General features: G+C 52.2%; 1 protein-coding gene and 1 pseudogene across 2 annotated transcripts in view; both read right to left on the reverse strand.

Moving 5' to 3' along the window:
* Positions 1–251: 251 nt before the first annotated feature.
* The window catches only part of LOC311315733 (uncharacterized protein), a gene marked incomplete at both ends in the record, with an annotated part of 41,505 nt that continues 23,746 nt past the window's right edge, over positions 252–18,010 (reverse strand). Inside the window, 12 exons of the mRNA XM_084446437.1 lie at positions 252–3,208; positions 3,492–4,490; positions 8,094–8,232; positions 13,935–14,117; positions 14,398–14,487; positions 14,698–14,824; positions 15,212–15,348; positions 15,814–15,933; positions 16,668–16,799; positions 17,083–17,190; positions 17,482–17,586; positions 17,672–17,717. Coding sequence (XP_084302563.1) covers positions 252–3,208; positions 3,492–4,490; positions 8,094–8,232; positions 13,935–14,117; positions 14,398–14,487; positions 14,698–14,824; positions 15,212–15,348; positions 15,814–15,933; positions 16,668–16,799; positions 17,083–17,190; positions 17,482–17,586; positions 17,672–17,717 — 5,143 coding nt within the window. The remainder of the gene's footprint in view (positions 3,209–3,491; positions 4,491–8,093; positions 8,233–13,934; positions 14,118–14,397; positions 14,488–14,697; positions 14,825–15,211; positions 15,349–15,813; positions 15,934–16,667; positions 16,800–17,082; positions 17,191–17,481; positions 17,587–17,671; positions 17,718–18,010) is intronic.
* LOC311316231 (putative nuclease HARBI1) lies at positions 11,464–12,513 on the reverse strand (annotated as a pseudogene). Its single transcript has one exon. The product of its transcript is annotated as a putative nuclease HARBI1 (transcript).

Consider the following 18,010-nt stretch of genomic DNA (forward strand, 5'->3'; position numbering starts at 1 on the left):
TTTCAACCTATGACTGCATCGTAAATCACATTTCAAACAGTAAATCCGGTAGAGCAGATTGCTGTCTACTAAATGAGCTCATAAAATTTCTACAGCAATTTTATATATTCATATATTGTATGTACATATTGTACATGTTGAATAACTTATGCACAAGAGGAAGGGGAACTCCTGTCTCACAGCGTCTTATAACAGTCTTGTGACTATGGCTTGCTGTTCGTTCAGATGTAACGATGCCCGCGGGCGCCGTGCTACTTGCTGAGCAGCGTTTTGAGGGAGCGCGTGAGCGTGTTGGCGACGGCGGCCATGGTGCTGGAGTGACGGACCAGGGCCTTGACGCTGTGCTCCCCGGGGGCCCCCACGCACGCCGCCTCGGCCGCCCGCAGCAGACAGATGTAGTTCATGACCACCTCGTCCACCTTGGCCACCACCTCCCTCTGCTGCAGGCAGGCCGCGGGCCCCAGGCCCCTGACCACACACATGCAGGCCTCCGACAGGCAGCACAGCACCTGGAAGCTGCAGGTGATGGCCAGCAGCATGTCCTCGGGGCTCCCGTGGGCCTGGGACAGCCTCCGGCACGCACGGCCCAGCTCCTTGGACTCCACGGAGAGCAGCTGCTTGTACTGGGACAGGTCCTGGATCTGCGGCATGTGGGGGCCCGGGTCGGCCCTCCCCACGCTGGAGCGGACCAGGGCGATGAGCTCGCTGGCGTCCCGGCGCACCTCGGCGAAGCCGGCGGGGTGGACGTACATGCGGTCCTTGAGCGCGTTGACGCGTGCCAGGCGGTCGCTGAAACTCATGTTGTCGAGGGCCTCCCCGTAGAGCTGGTCCCCGGTGGCCCCCGGGGCCGGACCGCAGGGGGGCGCCGACTCCTCCGGCTCCCCGCGACAGCGCCGGGGCCTCTCCTCCACCTCCTCCTCCTCCTCCGCCGCCTGGGTCCTCCTCTTGAAGAAGCAATAGCTGAAGGGCCCGTTGCACCCCCAGGGGCTGGCGTCCATCTTGGGAGGGCCCTTCAGAGGTTTGCCGTCTTTCTGTAGGGGGAACACCAGCGAAGCCCGCCGGCTGTCCCTGCCCCCGGCCGACCAGCAGGCGGCGTGCGAGGCCACGGAGCCCTGGGAGAGGCTCTTGGACAGCCTCTTCCTCGCGGGCCTCTTCTGGAGCCTGGCCTCGCCCTGCTGGGCCGACCCCTGCAGCTGGCTCCTGGCCCGGGTCCGTTCCAACAGCGCATCGGTGCTCCCGGAGCCGGCCACGGCGCTGCTGGAGCTCCGCCGGAGGCCCCGCCCCCGCTGGAGGCTGTCGGAGCGGCGGAACGCCGGCGCGGCGGCCGGGGCGTGGTTCTGTCTGTACTGCGCGGCGATCTCTTGCTTTGGCACGGCGGTGCGATTGCCGGAGCTGGTGTTGGCTGGCGTCGGCAGAGGAGGGGGAGGTGGTGGCGGCGGTGGAGGCGGAGCTAGGTTTGTGGCGGCGGCGCATGCTTTGGCCTGCGTAGTAAAAGCCGCAGGGTCCCCCGCTCCCAGTGAGGTCCCCAGCGGCTCTGTGGGAGCTACACTAGGGGCGGCAGAGAAACAGAGAGAATGATTATGAGCCAGTCGGACAGCATGCTTCGCCCTGCGGCCGGGCCCGCTGACCACACCCCCTCCCCCCTGGCGGGCGCGGCCCCCCACCGGGCGCGGGGGCGGGAGGCGGCGCTCGGGATCATCTCGCTCTAGCTCGCCCAGCTCTAGCTCGCCCTCCAGGCCGGAAAGGGAGCTCCTCCTCTCGGCGCCGGCGTGCCCCTGAGCATGCAATTCAACGCTCCTCTTGAGCTTGGCGGGCAGGGTGGTGGAGTTGTACGGCCGGGGGGGGGGGGCGGCGGCGTACCGGGGGGCTGCCGTGCCGGGGGTCGCTAGGTTAGGGCTGAAGACGAGGGAGGAGGGGGGCATGCAGGGACATCGGGCAACGGTGTTCCCCTTACCCCTATTAACCATCTCTATCAGCAGGGGGGTACCGGCTACACCCCTCCTAGGGTCCTTGGCCCCCCCGCCACCCCCCCGCTGCATCTCACGCACCGTCAGGTAGTTATTCAGCTGCCTATAGGCCACGCCCCCCTCCTTGTGCTCCGCCCCCCTGAAACAGGCTGTCTCGGCATGCAGATCACTGTGAGGGTCACCCCTTCTAGCGGTACCTGTGGTTTCTTTCATCTTCTGGTTCCTGCCCGGCGGCTCCGCCCCCACGCCCCCCGGGGGGGGGTGAATGTTGGGCAGCATCTTCCGGAGGAGAGCGGGGTCCGCGTGGGGGTGGGGGTCTCGGCCCTGGGCGGCGTTTTGGCCGTGGGGGGCCTTGTCGTCGTAGCTGAGCATCCTCAGGAGGGAGGAGGCGGAGGAGGAGGGGCCGGAGGGCGGGCGTTTGGCGTCGGCGCAGCACGGCGGGGGGTCGGGGGGCACGGCGCCGGCGTCCAGGGAGGAGCACAGCGAGCCGTGCAGGGAGGAGATGCGCTTGGCCAGGTGGAACTCGCAGAGCCGGGGAGGCTGCTGCTCCGCCGGAGGCAACGCCCGCCCGGACTCCGACGGGGTCGGGGGCGCGGCCGGGTGCTCCTCTTCTCGCGGCGCGCCGTCGTCCCCCGCGGCCTCGGGCGGGTGGGTGCAGGGGGCGCGCGGCGGTGGGCGGGGCAGGCTGCGGTGGCCCCTCGGCAGGCTGTTCAGGCCCAGGTTCTCCGCCATGGAGTTCTCCGGCAGCGGGGGCGGCCTCCTCGGCGCCCTCTCGCCCGCCGCCGCGTCCGGACGCCCGCCGCCCCTGTGACCGTCCCTCGTGCTGAACGTGTTGAACTTCCCGTTTGACTCGCTCCACTTTTTGGGGCGCTTGCCTCCGGCGGAGCCGGGGCGTTTGACGGAGGAGGGGTGCACGGTCTGAGGCCCCGCCTCCTCGGGCGCCGGCGGGAGAGCATCCGGTTGGGGGGCGGGGCCGGGAGGCGCGGCGGGAGTCTGGGACCCGGCGGGCTGCTGGGGGGCGGGGCTGTGGGGCATCCTCTGGGCGGGGGAGGTGGGGAACTCGGTCTTCTCCTCCAGCATCTGCTGGAAGCCCTCCCTGGTGGCCAGCAGCACGCGCAGCGAGCCCTGGCTCAGCTTCAGGAGCGCCGCCTGCTCAGACATCTCCGTCATCTCCGACGAGTTGGTCTCGTTGCCCGAGTCGGAGGACGACTCGGGGCTAAACGCTCGAGAGATCAACACACCTACGGGAAGCAGAACAAAAACAAAATGAACGCTGCTGAAAAAAAAAAAATTTTTGTAAATTGTAAATTTGTAATTTGTAATTTGTAATTTGTAATTTGTAATTGAGTATTAGAGTTTATCTGTAGCATAATCTTGGATTGACATGGATTAACATTTCACTGTGACTGTACATTACATGTGACAAATAAAAGGAATCCTTCTAAAGTTCTAAAGATATTCAAGTTCATCGGTAAGTGCTGAGATAAGAGCAGAACAATGGCGGCAGTAGTAGCAGCCGGAGACCTGGGTTGCTGTCGGGCCGCGGACGAGGCCTGTTCTCTGACACGGCCAGCGCCTCCAGGGCCTGCAGGGTGTCCACCACGGCGCTGTCCAGGCCCTGCCCCCCGCCGCCAGCAGGCACGCCGTCCATCAGCGACACGGGGATGTGGTCGCCGTCGTCCTGGCCGGCCGCGCCTGGGCGACGCCCCTCGGGGCTCTCCTCGTCCGAGCTGTCCCTGAACCCGGGGGGCGGGGCCGCGATGGCGAGGTTGAGCGAGAGGAGCAGGGCGTCGCTGTCCTCCTCATCGTCGCCGTCGCCCTCGGGCGGAGGGAGCGAGGTCAGGTCGATGATGTCGTCGGTGGAGCCCGAGAGCGCGAGGAAGGTGGCCTTGCTGGCTGCCCCGGCCCCGCCCCCACCGCCGCCGCCGCCGACCGCAGGCTCCTCCCCCGCTGCCCCGGTGGAGTCCTCCTCGCAGCTGGCGTCGTCCTCATCCTCGGCGTCGTCGGTGGTGTCGGCGTAGCACAGGTGGCGCAGCAGCGGCTCCTCCACACCGTCGCGGGCGGCCATGTTGCCATAGACCACGTGCGGCCGGCCTGTGTACTGGAACGGCGCCGCGTCCCGGGTCCTGAAGTCCGCGCCGGAGTCGGCATTGCACAAGAACGCTGCACGCCGCTCCGGCGCCTCGGGGCTCTCGTCCAGCAGCCGCTCGTAGCCCAGGTTCTGGGGGTCCACGGTGTTCAGGGGCGGGTCCCCAAATATGAAAGAGACCTTGGCGCTGCGCGGGGAGTCTTGAGGTCTGTGCTGGGCGGAGGAGGGGGGGCCGGGCGGGGGCAGGGCAGGCCGGCGCTCGGGGGGCTCCAGGGCGCAGGGGGAGTCGTCCTCGTCCTCGTCCTCCTGTCCTCCGTGGTCGGGGCAGGCCGGGTCTCCGCTACGCGGCGCCACCTCCGAGCCCAGCACGGCGCCGGGGTCCTGGCGGTCTCCCGCGGCGACGCCGTACGGCCACTCCAGCAGCCGGGCGTGGCCTGTGGGCAGAGCCGCGGGGACGCCGTCGCTCAGGAGCGCAGCCTCATCTGAGCAGGAGGTCAGGGGGAGGAGGAGGTCAGGGGGAGGAGGAGGTTAGGGGGAGGAGGAGGTTAGGGGGAGGAGGAGGTCAGGGGGAGGAGGAGGTTAGGGGGAGGAGGAGGTCAGGGGGAGGAGGAGGGCAGGGGGAGGAGGAGGTCAGGGGGAGGAGGAGGTTAGGGGGAAAGAGGAGGTCAGGAGGAGTAGGAGGTTAGGGGGAGGAGGAGGTCAGGGGGAGGAGGAGGGCAGGGGGAGGAGGAGGTTAGGGGGAGGAGGAGGTCAGGGGGAGGAGGAGGTTAGGGGGAAAGAGGAGGTCAGGAGGAGTAGGAGGTTAGGGGGAGGAGGAGGTCAGGGGGAGGAGGAGGTTATGGGGAGGAGGAGTTTAGGGGGAGGAGGAGGTCAGGGGGAGGAGGAGGTTAGGGGGAGGAGGAGGTCAGGGGGAGGAGGAGGGCAGGGGGAGGAGGAGGTTAGGGGGAGGAGGAGGTCAGGGGGAGGAGGAGGTTAGGGGGAAAGAGGAGGTCAGGAGGAGTAGGAGGTTAGGGGGAGGAGGAGGTCAGGGGGAGGAGGAGGTTATGGGGAGGAGGAGTTTAGGGGGAGGAGGAGGTCAGGGGGAGGAGGAGGTTAGGGGGAGGAGGAGGTCAGGGGGAGTAGGAGGTCAGGGGAAGGAGGAGGTTACGGGGAGGAGGAGGTCAGGGGGAGGAGGAGGTTAGGGGGAGTAGCTAATACACACTGGATGTATGTTATATGTTTTATTCTATACTGTAACCATGCTGTACATATGGATGTACAGTCAAGCTGGAAAGCCTCACACACCCCTGTCACCTGCTCCATGTTTTATTACGCTAGCCTTATTCTACAATAGATTGGAGTTCATCTTTTGTCTCCAAATTTTGTGTCTCAAAAAAACACAAAATAGCCCATAGTGACAAAGTGAAAACAGGTTTTTAGACATTAAGTAATTTATTAAATATCATATGTACACAAGTGTGCGCACCTTTTGATATGACACCCAAAAGTGAGCTGAGGTGCATTTTGTTTCAACTGATACTGCTTGAGATGTTTCTACATCTTAATTGGAGTCCACCTGTGGTAAATGTTGTCCATTCCTCTTAGCATATCCTTGCCAGGGGCCTCATTTATCATTGAGGTACGCCCTCTTTTACACCTGAATTTACACGCTCTTTGATAAATGAGGCCCCAGGTCCGTCAGGTTAGATGGGGAGCGTTGGTACACAGACATATTCAGCTCTTTTGTCAGGTTGGATGGGGAGCGTTGGTACACAGACATATTCAGCTCTTTCCACAGATGTTCAATTGGATTCAGGTTCCAGACTTCTTCCATTTCTGAATGATGGTGGCCACTGTGCTCTTTGGGACCTGTAAAGCTGCAGACATTTTTCCGTACGCCTCTCCAGATCTATGCCTTGACACCATCCTGTTTCTGAGGTCTGCAGATAATTCCTTTGACCCCATGGCTGGGAGTTTGCTCTGAAATGCACTGTCAACTGTGAGACCTTATATAGGCAGGTGTTGGCTAGTTCCGAGCTCGCAATCTGATTGGTTAAGAGCCGTTGTATATGCTACATTCTACAACGGAGAGTTTGGATACTTTATTCTGATTGGCTAGCAGCCGTGGTAAAATAATCTGTAACCCACGGCTGCGACTGCATAACAATTAGTATTAATGCGCCGTCAATCTCATTGACGAGGCCATTGATAAAATCAAGCGGTGGGCTATGCTTTGCGTAGCAACCACTAGCAGCAACCTCGCCTTTTTCGTATCCTATTACAAAAACGCACTCATCAGTCCGACTCCAACACTTCTACACCCCACCAGCAAAAACGAGTGCTCTGGAGAACTGTTTTAATAACTGCACCATAGCTGGAAATATTCAAATAAACGTGAACAACCCGAATTATGCCTTATTGTTTATGTGAACAAGGCCAACCCAAATAGGCGAGATAGCCTATGTTGCCTGGCAACCATTTAATTCAGAACTAGCCTATAGCCTATTGCGGAAGATTTTGTAAATACTAAAATGATAAGAATGATCAGTAAATAAATGATTGAATGTTACTACTGGGTGTTTTTTGTGAATATATATATGTAGTAACCGTTGTAGAAAAGCAATTGACCACTCAATCGCGTCGGGCCTAACAACGCTCCTTAGCTGTGGTAAAATCCCCTGTAACCCACTGCCTCTCGTGGTCAATTAAATATACCACGGGCAAAACCTCTTTACCGTTCTATATGAAATATTACTGCACCAATTATTACTGCCTGTAAAAGCATTAGTTCCATAGCGTAACGGTCTGTTGGTTACATTACGGTTTTAATTAAGTTGTAGAAACATCTCAAGCAGTATCAGTGGAAACAAAATGCACCTCAACTCACTTGGGTGTCATATCAAAGGGTGTGCCCACTTGTGTACGATATTTTTCATTTAGATTTTTAATAAATTAGCACAAATGTCTAAAAACCTGTTTTCACTTTGTCATTATGGGCTATTTTGTTAGAATCTTGAGACAAAAAATTAACTCAATCTGTTGTAGAATAAGTATAACGTCAGAAAACGTGGATAAGGTGAAAGGGGTGTGCGGACTTTCCGGCTTCACTGTATATAGGCCCTGTTCTTCACTGTATATAGGCCCTGTTCTTCACTGTATATAGGCCCTGTTCTTCACTGTAGGCCTATATAGGCCCTGTTCTTCACTATAGACCCTGTTCTTCACTGTATATAGACCCTGTTCTTCACTGTATATAGGCCCTCTTCTTCACTGTATATAGGCCCTGTTCTTCACTGTATATAAGCCTTGTTCTTCACTGTATATAGACCCTGTTCTTCACTGTATATAGACCCTGTTCTTCACTGTATATAGGCCCTGTTCTTCACTGTATATAAGCCTTGTTCTTCACTGTATATAGACCCTGTTCTTCACTGTATATAGGCCCTGTTCTTCACTGTATATAGGCCCTGTTCTTCACTGTATATAAGCCTTGTTCCTTACTGTATATAGACCCTGTTCTTCACTGTATATAGACCCTGTTCTTCAATGTATATAAGCCTTGTTCTTCACTGTATATAGACCCTGTTCTTCACTGTATATAGGCCCTGTTCTTCACTGTATATAGGCCCTGTTCTTCACTGTATAGGCCCTGCTCTTCCTCGTTTTTATGCTACTACTCTGTATCGAGTCTTTTTTTTTTTTAACCTTGCTGTAATTCTACTGCTGAAATGCCAAATGTGCCCATAGGGGAGTCAGTCAGTCAGTCAGTCAGTCAGTCAGTCAGTCAGTCAGTCAGTCAGTCAGTCAGTCAGTCAGTCAGTCAGTCTGTCTGTCTGTCTGTCTGTCTGTCTGTCTGTCTGTCTGTCTGTCTGTCTGTCTGTCTGTCTGTCTGTCTGTCTGTCTGTCTGTCTCTAGTCAGGAGAGCTCATTCAGACACTTAACAATAAAAGACCAGGTCATGGTAAATTGAAGTAGTGCTTTGAAATCAGTTGATAAAACAACATTTTAATTTAGGTTACATCAATGTATAGTCAGTTGATCTATAAGCACACACATACCCAGGTCGTCTCCCGCAGTGCTGCTGCTGTGGGACATGTTGAAGATGGAGCGTCGAGCGTCCACTAGGAGGCGGTAGTACCCTGCTGTCAGACAAGCCAGGTTCATGGCGTCGCTGGACTCCATGATCAACGTGATCGGCTGTGAACAAACACACAAGGCAACATAAGGGCCGGTTTCACTGACAAGACCGCCGGTTTACACGACAACCAATTTTCCAAAACGGGAAAGTTTTTCTTTTGCGTTTTACAAAACTTCCGCGTTCACACAACAGTATTGTGATAAGGATCCGCGTTCACATGGATCCGCAAAAATGATTGAAAACGCTGTAGTGGGCTAGGCCTATGCATGCCAGGCCAGCAGGCAACATGCTTTGGACATGGCCTACAGAAGTTTTCCTTCTATCTATGCTTGAGCCATTCACAAAGTTGTCCCACCAAAGGCTTGTTCTCCCAGGTCTTTGCCACGAATGTTTTTTGTGTGCCTTCAGTTTGCATGTAGCCTAATACATGTTTCTCTGCTGATCACAGCTCACAGATGAGAGTTAATGATTATATATTATTATGAAGAGTTTGGTTGCGAGATATCCATTTTAAGAAATGTTTCTTATTTGACATTACTGAAATCAAATTCATTCACATACTTTATTAAAACTGCTTCCGCCAGGTTTTCACACACCTGTCAGATCACTGTGTAAAATGTAGGCCTGTCGTTATTTCACAATAGTAAACACAGTCTTAATACATTTATATTTTGTTATATTATTTATGAAACAGATCCTTAACAGCTCACAGATATTATGTAAACCTAAAAATGATGTGTCTTTTAGCCATATTGACTGCCTTGGGCTTCATGGCCTAGCTGATTTGTAGGTTATGCTATAAAAATGTGTCATTTTGTTACCAGTCAATTCTATTCGATTCTATTATATTTTGTTTTGCTATTCTATGTTATAATAATAATAATAATAATAATAATAATAATAATAATAATAATTGTTGTTATTATTATTATTATTATTATTATTATATAACTATGTTATTCTAATCTATTTTCTATATGCAGTAGGTCTATGCCTGCAGTCAATAGACTAGTCCTAGGTCTCGTTCTGAATGTTATTGTAATGCCCAGATTATGGACAGCAATGGTTGTGCCCAGTGAGGGACTAAAATGCTTTAGGGTATCCAGATGTGGTTCTGTGTTTTTTAAACTGGTCTCTTTTGGGGTGAGTTACCATGCGTAAAGCACAGTGTTGAAACTGCAGGCCTAGGCTATATTCTAACAAATCTGAGAAAGGCCTTATAGGTCTACTGTACCTCACACAGACACATACAAATCATATGTTTCTTTCAGCAACATCAAAAACAATCATGAATCATGCAAACTTGAAGGCCCCGTCTTCCTCAGTTAGTGTTGGCGTGACACAGAACTGGATTAGATGCTCCATGGCGACCACCAGGGTTTTTCCTGCATAGAGGATTTTTTGGCGCCCTCCAAAGAGATTTTAGCCAGAGCCAAAGGAAAATCACCAGTGCCAAAATGCTGAAAATTGAGAATAACCAGGCCAGGTCCAGCCTGGCTTATGTGCGGGGCTGGCTTATTTCTGTTCAGGACTGGTAGGACGGAAGCTAGTCATGCCACTGAAATAACTGTGAATTGAAATGACATGAAATAATGTCTGATAAATTAAGATAGGTCTTGTCGCCTGGACACATCAGTTCCAATGCTTACAATGCTAAGCCAGCACAATAAGAGAGGGATAGCCAGTTAGCTCATGAGCTCACAACAACTAGCAGCAGCTTCCATAACATTAATAGTAGCGGTAGCGGTCAGTGGCTAAAGCAGTTACACTGAACTTGGACATTTAAGTGGCTTGCATGAACGTGGCTTAAATCAGTTTTAGTTAGTCTGAGACTGAGTCCTGGAGTAAGCCTCAATGAGAACCCTTGGGTCAAGGCTCATTACATTAAGAGGGAGCCCAGCCTGTTGGCCTAATCGTGCTCATAAAAACCTGGGATGGAATTAAGGACAGCATTGCTGGAGTGAACTTTGACACCAAACAATGTCTGAAGCTAAAAGAATACACTCAAAAAACTATAGTGAGTATAAAAAAACTCTACTAAAACAAATTGTGGCAAATCATGCTGTTATTGAAAGTAAGAGCCGTATTGCTGCTATTGAGCATAAGAAGAGGAGTGCTTGGGCGGCCATTTGCAGTGAATTCAATGCAAACGAAAATATAACCACAAGAGCAGTACAGCAACTGCAGATAAGATACGTCCATTATGATCAGTATATCGCAGATGTCATGTAGTTTTGTGACAGTGTTACTATTGAATGATATCTGCCTTCATAGACTCTGTGGAAGAACGTCAAAGTAGATTTGAAAAAAAAAGAATGCAGAGGCCAGAAGACAGCGATGTATACTGGTGGAAGACCACCACCAAGTAAAGACAAGACAGATGGATTGGGTGACTTGTTGTCTGGAATAATAGAGGACCAGCAACCCCTGGATGGTGTACCAGACGATGAAAATCTGGACAGTGGACATGAAGAACTGAGCACAACATTTTGTAGATTTACTTGAGATGTTTCTACAACTTAATTAAAACCGTAATGTAACCAACAGACCGTTACGCAATGGAACTAATGCTTTGGTAGATTTACCATTTAATGGTAAATCTACCAAAGAAAGTGAATCAGTTACCTCCTTCTGTACATATATTCCACTGTCTGTCTATCTTTATTTTTATTTCATTCTAAGGACCACATGAGTTTGTGTTTAACAGAGTTCTTTTCCCAGAGGAAACGACTCTTATCCTGTTGGAAGAGCCAGAGCCGTCTGTGGAGCGTCTTCTCTCCGGGATGCCGGACCAGATGTGGAGGGGGCCACATCTGGTCCGGCATCCCAGAGAGAAGACGCTGCCTCCACCTTCCAGCAGAGACCCAAAACAGTCCATGCATGAAAGGTTAGCATTAGAATTTCATGAGCAGAAAATGACATATCTGAAAGAAGAGCATCTCATGGAAATGAGAATTCTACAGGTTGAATTGGATATGAAATTAGAAGAGAGCCGCTCAACGAAAGAAGCATGAGACGGCTACGCTGAACAAGCATGAGACGGCTACGCTGAACAAGGTGATGAAATAAATTGTGAAAATACATGTTTTCTCATTTGGCAAGAGTGTGACTATTGTAGTCACCACAAACTATATTTTAGATCAGCCTTTGTTGAGTTCCTCATTTAATTTTGCTGCACACTATTCACATTACACATGTACATGTACACACATTCACATGTACACAGCAAACACTATTAAAGCAAAAAATAAGCCATAATCAATACACTACATGGTTGAATGCATCTTTGTCTAACTGAAGTGCTTCAGTGTGAAAGCAGCTCTGTGTTCAAGTCCTCGTTGGTTATTGCTGCCGCCAGCATGGCCACACCTGCATCATCCTGATCTTCCATTGGATGATCAGGACAGCCACGCTGCTCCAGGTAGCTGTGCAGCACAGCTGTAGCAATGATCACCTTGCAGCATCTTCTGGGCTCAAAACAAAGTGTATTGCGTAAACACTGAAATCTATTTTTCCACACTCCACACATACGCTCGACCATCCCTCTAGTGCGAACACGAGCTCTGTTTCTGTTTCTATCTGTGCTGCTCAGCTGTTGTGCGATGGAGGTATGAGGTGAATAAATAGGTACTCTGACCACATCCACTGTCACCTAGTATATTAGCCCACTGTGTTGTCCTCTCTCAAACTGAGCACACAATGAAGAGTTGAGAAAAATCCTTGAATCATGTGTTGCACCTTTCCAACGGGAAACAGTGTTGTAAAACTCTAAATTGGGAGTGCATAGACCCTGAACATTGATGGAAAACCAGTTCTTATGCGTCCTGTACTTCTCAGCATCAGGAGTTGATGGACACTTGATGGCAACATGACATCCATCTATACAGCCAATTACTCTGGGAAGTGCCCTTATTCATAGAATCACACTTAATAGTTGGCTTGCTCAGCAGCATCAGGGGATTTAATGTACTGACTTCTCAGTTCACAAATGGCACTGCGACATTGTGAACTGTTCTACATGCAGCTGCTTCACTGACACCACACAAATCACCAGTTTCACGACGAAAGGGTCTAGATGCCAAGAAACTCAAATTGATCATGAACTTGGAGAGAACTGGGTTCAGGCCTTCCTCTTTGAGACAGAGAGGAAAGTTCTCGGCTCAAGCAAAGCAATTACCCCTGGTGCATTTTCTTTATGCGTACGAAAGAGATCTCGGAAAGTTATTTAATCTAAAAATTCAATGGATTACTCCCCTATCCACAAGTACTCGTCTGTCTGGCAGTAGTAGTGTATATTGTAGTGCATATTGGTTTTCATTTAGATATTCCAAATACTCCATGCTCCCAAACAGTCTGTGCTTCCTTTCACAAACAATATTAAGCAGAAGTTAAACCTGCCGCTTTGAAGGATTAATTCAAGCTTCAATTTAGTCCCAGAGTAGCTCCGATCCACCCTCTTGCAATCGGCTTTTTTTAATCCAGAACAAACTACAGTATATCTACGACTATTTTCAGATAAGTCTGTGCAAGTGACTTAGAGTTGAGCCAGCTCAAACTGCATTTTGCTCTGAGACTACCGTAGTGCCTTGTCTGTGAAACCGGCCCAAAGACCATCAGGCAATCAATATATATTTGAGCAGGAGCAGGGTGCTCTGTTGTAAATCTACTCATTTTCAATTTGTTTGAATCTTTACAGTTACGGCTTATACGGGTTTGTTCGTTGTGCGTTGTGTGTGTGTGTGTGTGTGTGTGTTTCTCTCTCTGTCTCTCCTAAAGCCGAGGTTTTGAACACATTCTACAGCCGGCTCTTTTGAACCCGGTCAGGTCCAGACGGGCCTGGTCTCTCCCACCCTGATGGGCTGGTCTCTCTCACCCTGATGGGCCTGGTCTCTGACAGGCCTGGTCTCTCTCCCCCTGACGGGCCCTGTCTCTCTCACCCTGACAGGCCCTGTCTCTCTCACCCTGACGGGCCCGGTCTCTCTCACCCTGATGGGCCTGGTCTCTCTCACCCTGATGGGCCTGGTCTCTCTCACCCTGACGGGCCCGGTCTCTCCCACCCTGATGGGCCGGTCTCTCTCACCCTGATGGGCCTGGTCTCTCTCACCCTGATGGGCCTGGTCTCTCTCACCCTGACGGGCCCGGTCTCTCCCACCCTGATGGGCCGGTCTCTCTCACCCTGACGGGCCCGGTCTCTCTCACCCTGACGGACCGGTCTCTCTCACCATAACGGGCCGGTCTCTCCCACCCTGATGGGCCCGGTCTCTCTCACCCTGACGGGCCGGTCTCTCTCACCCTGACGGGCCCTGTCTCTCTCACCCTGACAGGCCCTGTCTCTCTCACCCTGTAGGGCCGGTCTCTCTCACTCTGACGGGCCCGGTCTCTCTCACCCTGACGGGCCTGGTCTCTCTCACCCTGACGAGCCGGTCTCTCTCACCCTGACGGGCCCTGTCTCTCTCACCCTGACGGGCCGGTCTCTCTCACTCTGACGGGCCCGGTCTCTCTCACCTTGACGGGCCTGGTCTCTCTCACCCTGACGGGCCGGTCTCTCTCACTCTGACGGGCCCGGGCTCTCTCACCCTGACGGGCCTGGTCTCTCTCACCCTGACGGGCCCGCTCTCTCACCCTGACGGGCCAGTCTCTCTCACCTTGACGGGCCCGGTCTCTCTCACTCTGACGGGCCCTGTCTCTCTCACCCTGACGGGCCGGTCTCTCTCACCGGACGGGCCGGTCTCTCTCCCCCTGACGGGCCGGTCTCTCTCACCCTGACGTCGAGGACGTGGAGCTCCAGACGGACGTTGGCGTCGTCCTCGGTCAGGATCTCGATGCGGTTGACGTGACTGAAGTCGGCCAGCAGGGCCACCAGGTGTGTCTTGGTGTTGATCACGTGACTGATGCCGTACCTGGGCCCCACCAGCAAGATGACCTCCGTCCGCCTCTCACCCTGCTGTGTGTGTGGTGTGTGTGTGTGTGTGTGTGTGTGTGGTGTGTGTGTGTGCGTGTGTGGTGTGTGTGTGTGTGTGGTGTGTATGCGTGTGTGTGTGTGTGTGTGTGGGGCGGGGGGTTGTGTGCGTGTGTGTGTGGTGTGTCAGAGAGCATATGAAAAAAAGAAAAGAGAGTAAAAGAGAGAGTCCATTAAGTACAGTTTGCACTGTATGTGTGAAAGATTTATATGAGTGATTTTATGTAACATCAACCATTGACAGAGATCAAGCACACGGCCTCACCAGAAGTATGGATTTGAACTCTCTTCCTCCGTACAGTCTGAGTTCACTGAGGTACCTCAGGTAATGCACCTTCGCCTGGAGAGCAGTCAGCTGCCAGGAGAGAGACCACAAGGAACATTTCAATTAGAATCCCCCCCCTCCTCAACTAGGATCTCAAGTACAGTACAGGTACAGTAGCTGATGGTGCACGAATGAGTGTGAAACAGGGACAGCTGGGAAGTTGATCAGAGGGCGGTTTTGCTGAATCACTCTTGTTCCCGGGGAGGAGCGGAGGAGAGTGAATGAAAAGGACAAAGAGACCTTCTTCCCCGGAGGCACCAGGTTGTGGTTGGTCTTCAGGATGTGCGTCAGGGCCTTCTTTATGTTCTTCTCCTTCATGCTGGACATCACGGCAGCAGGCAGGAAGAGCGCCAGGCCACACTCTTTCCTGGGAGGGGGGAGAACGGCTCTTATTCAAGGTTACCCTTTTATCTGCACTCCCTACGGACTGTGCTCAGCACTTATACTCTTCCGTTGACTCGGGGTTAAGGTTCTAGACGATGAAAGAGACGACTCCAAGTCACTGGTAAAGGAACAACTTCTACCGAGCTACAAGTCCCAACAAGACTTTCATTTCACTGCATGTTTTGCCCTGTATTTCTGTGCATATAACAAATAAAAATGAACCTTGATTTGGCCTTAAGCCATGTATAGTATAGCTCTTTGTATCTATACCAGAGATACTGATACAGGTGTATATTATCCAGGGATATGGTATTCTCCAGGGTCCCTGTCTGAGCTGCTAGCTCCTGCAGGGCGCGGATGATTCACTCACTGGATTAACTTGAGCGAGACCTTCTGCGTGTGCCTGGTCGTCACGGTGAGGATGTACATTTGCAGGGCGGCGAGGCGCAGCGCGGCGTCGTACTTCAGCTCCGGGCCGAACCGCTCCCGGACCACGTCGTTACAGCTCTACGGAGCGCCACATGGGACAGTTAGAGGCGGGGACAGGACCCACAACCACACGGGACAGTTAGAGACGGGGACAGGACCCACAACCACATGGGACAGTTAGAGACAGGGACAGGACCCACAACCACACAGGACAGTTAGAGACAGGGACAGAACCCACAACCACACAGGACAGTTAGAGACAGGGACAGGACCCGGTTTAACGAGGTAGGGGGAGGAGGTCAAGGTCGTCCCTGATTGCTTGTGAAGTGACAGCTGTTTCATTTCCAATCCTCAACCACTCCGCTAATCCTACTAAAACCATAGGAATCAGCATATTCGTCAGCAGCAACATTTAGGATGTGTTTTATACAGCAGGCGTTATGTCATTATAAGATCTGGCATGGATATTTCAGTTATTCAGCAGACGCGTTCATACAGAGCGAACTCACGTTGAGAACACTTTGAGTGTTCGGGGGTGCTCACCTGAACAAACAGGTATTCAAACGCCATGGCGTCCCTCCGAAGCAGGTCCACGGGGTCTTTGGGGACGAAGCTGATTCTGAAGAAGCATTTCATCTGATCAGAACCCGGTCTCTGGGTCACCTGGGAGGGGAGGGGCCAGCAGGAGCAGGAGGAGAAGGAGGAGCAGGAGGAGGAGGAGGAGGAGAGAACAGCTATGAGAATAGAAAGCGGCTCTTTGATCCATGTAGACTGACTGAAACGTAAGGTTTTTAAATGGAAGATCCGGGTTGCTTTATGTGGACATATTGAAGAAAGTAAACCGTGTGACTTCAACTGCTGTGGACAAGGTCAGCGCAACGGAGAGAAGACTGAAACAGTTCAGAGGAACGTGCTTGTTCTCCTTGAAAGCTACTCAGCCTTTAGCGCGGAGGAATTAATTCGAGCCCCGTCCAAGAGGAACGTCACATGTCGTCGCCTCGACTGCGCCATTCAGGAGGATTGGGGAAAAGTGCTACGCTTTGAAAATACAAAACCGATTAAAGAGCCCTTCTCCTGAGGAAGGATGAACCCGCTACTGCCGGTGTAAGCGAGTGTGGACTCGGAGCCGGACGCCAGGGGGGGAATATTAAGGGTGTCCTCCGGTGATCTCTCACCTTCCTTAAAAACGCTGAGAGTCGTCGCCCTCGTTGCCCCCGCTGCGCCGGACCTGATAAACGGTGCTGCGTTTAACGTCGGACCCTGAATACTAATCAGGGGAGCGTCCTTCTCGGCATGTCCTGTCCGTAGTGGCCTCTACTGTCCACAGGGACACTGCGGGATCAATACCAGTAAAGTGTCCTTATAGAGCGAGCGCTCCGCTGTCCAGGGGACTTTACCTGAGTTAGCATCTCCTGCTCGTGCAGGAGGAGCAGCTTGCTGGCAGAGCCCTCCGTTCGCTGCTCCAGCATCAGGGAGAAGTGTTCGATGCACCTGATGGACAGCTTCTCCTGGAGCGTCATGATCACATCCTGGCACATAGGAAATTATAGATGATGCACACAAAAAAAAACACATCCATGTTAGCCTACTACTTTGAGCTGCTTTAAGAAGGGCAGGGCAAGTCAGCAGCAAATGCTAAAACAACAAAAACTAAAGTTGAGTTTCGTTTGCCGTCCTGCACCTCACCTGCCTGACATCGAGGGCTAGAAGTCAGAATGAATTTCAAGGTTGAGCCACTTTGCCATATGCCATTTTCTCTCTTTCTCTCATTGAATTGAGCATGCTGTGGGCACAGTACTAATCTCTTCTAACCTTGATGGATGTGCTGGTGTCGAAGCGGAACGACTTGGTCTGCCCGTTCTCCAGGTAGACCTTCAGGACGTTTGGCATGAAGAGCATCGCGTTGTCCTGCACTGAATTCTGGGGGACGTGGGACACACACCACAGCATTACCATGAAGCTCCAGCCAGCACGGCTGACTCATTATTTTCAATTCCAGCCAGGGTTGTGTACCAAAAACGTACCACCAATGTCACCTCAGTTACTGTAGTGTTAGTGTAGCGGTCTTGGTGGGCTATCAGCACAAACTAATACAATTAATTAATCACAAGAAATATAATAAAGTCTGAATCAACTCAATATGGGTCAGTGTGATCATGAATTATTGTGGCTGGCAGACACTTTTCAACCAACCCCCGCACCCCAACTTACTGGGACCTGGCCATTGATGATGACCTCTTCTGCGAAGCGAACTTTGACCGGATTGGACTTCAGTTTGGCTTTTTTAGCTGCACTGATGAATGCAGATTTGGGAGACTGGAAAGAGAGATTGAGGATGGATCGTGAGCCTGCAAATGAGTTGAAGATGAAACGTTGTTTTTGTGAAAGTGTCGATACTTACAGGGTAGGGCTGGACAACGCTCAACATAATGGACTCCTTGCAGTTCCTGGGGATGCAAACACGTCTTTGAATTTCAACCAGTGAATAATACAGGATGGAACAGGAACAATCATTTGATTACATTATACAATTCAAATGAAGGCCTAAGGCAAACATGTGAACACACACACACACACACACACACACACACACACACACACACACACACACACTGGTCACCCTGGGGTCAGTCTATTTTCATAGTGCCAGACAGACAGACAGACTGTACATACATACATACATACATACATACATACATACAGACATACAGACAGACAGACAGACAGACAGACAGACAGA

This window comes from Borostomias antarcticus, assembly GCF_949987555.1.
Source record: "Borostomias antarcticus genome assembly, chromosome: 12".
NCBI classification, from domain to species: Eukaryota; Metazoa; Chordata; class Actinopteri; order Stomiiformes; family Stomiidae; genus Borostomias; species Borostomias antarcticus.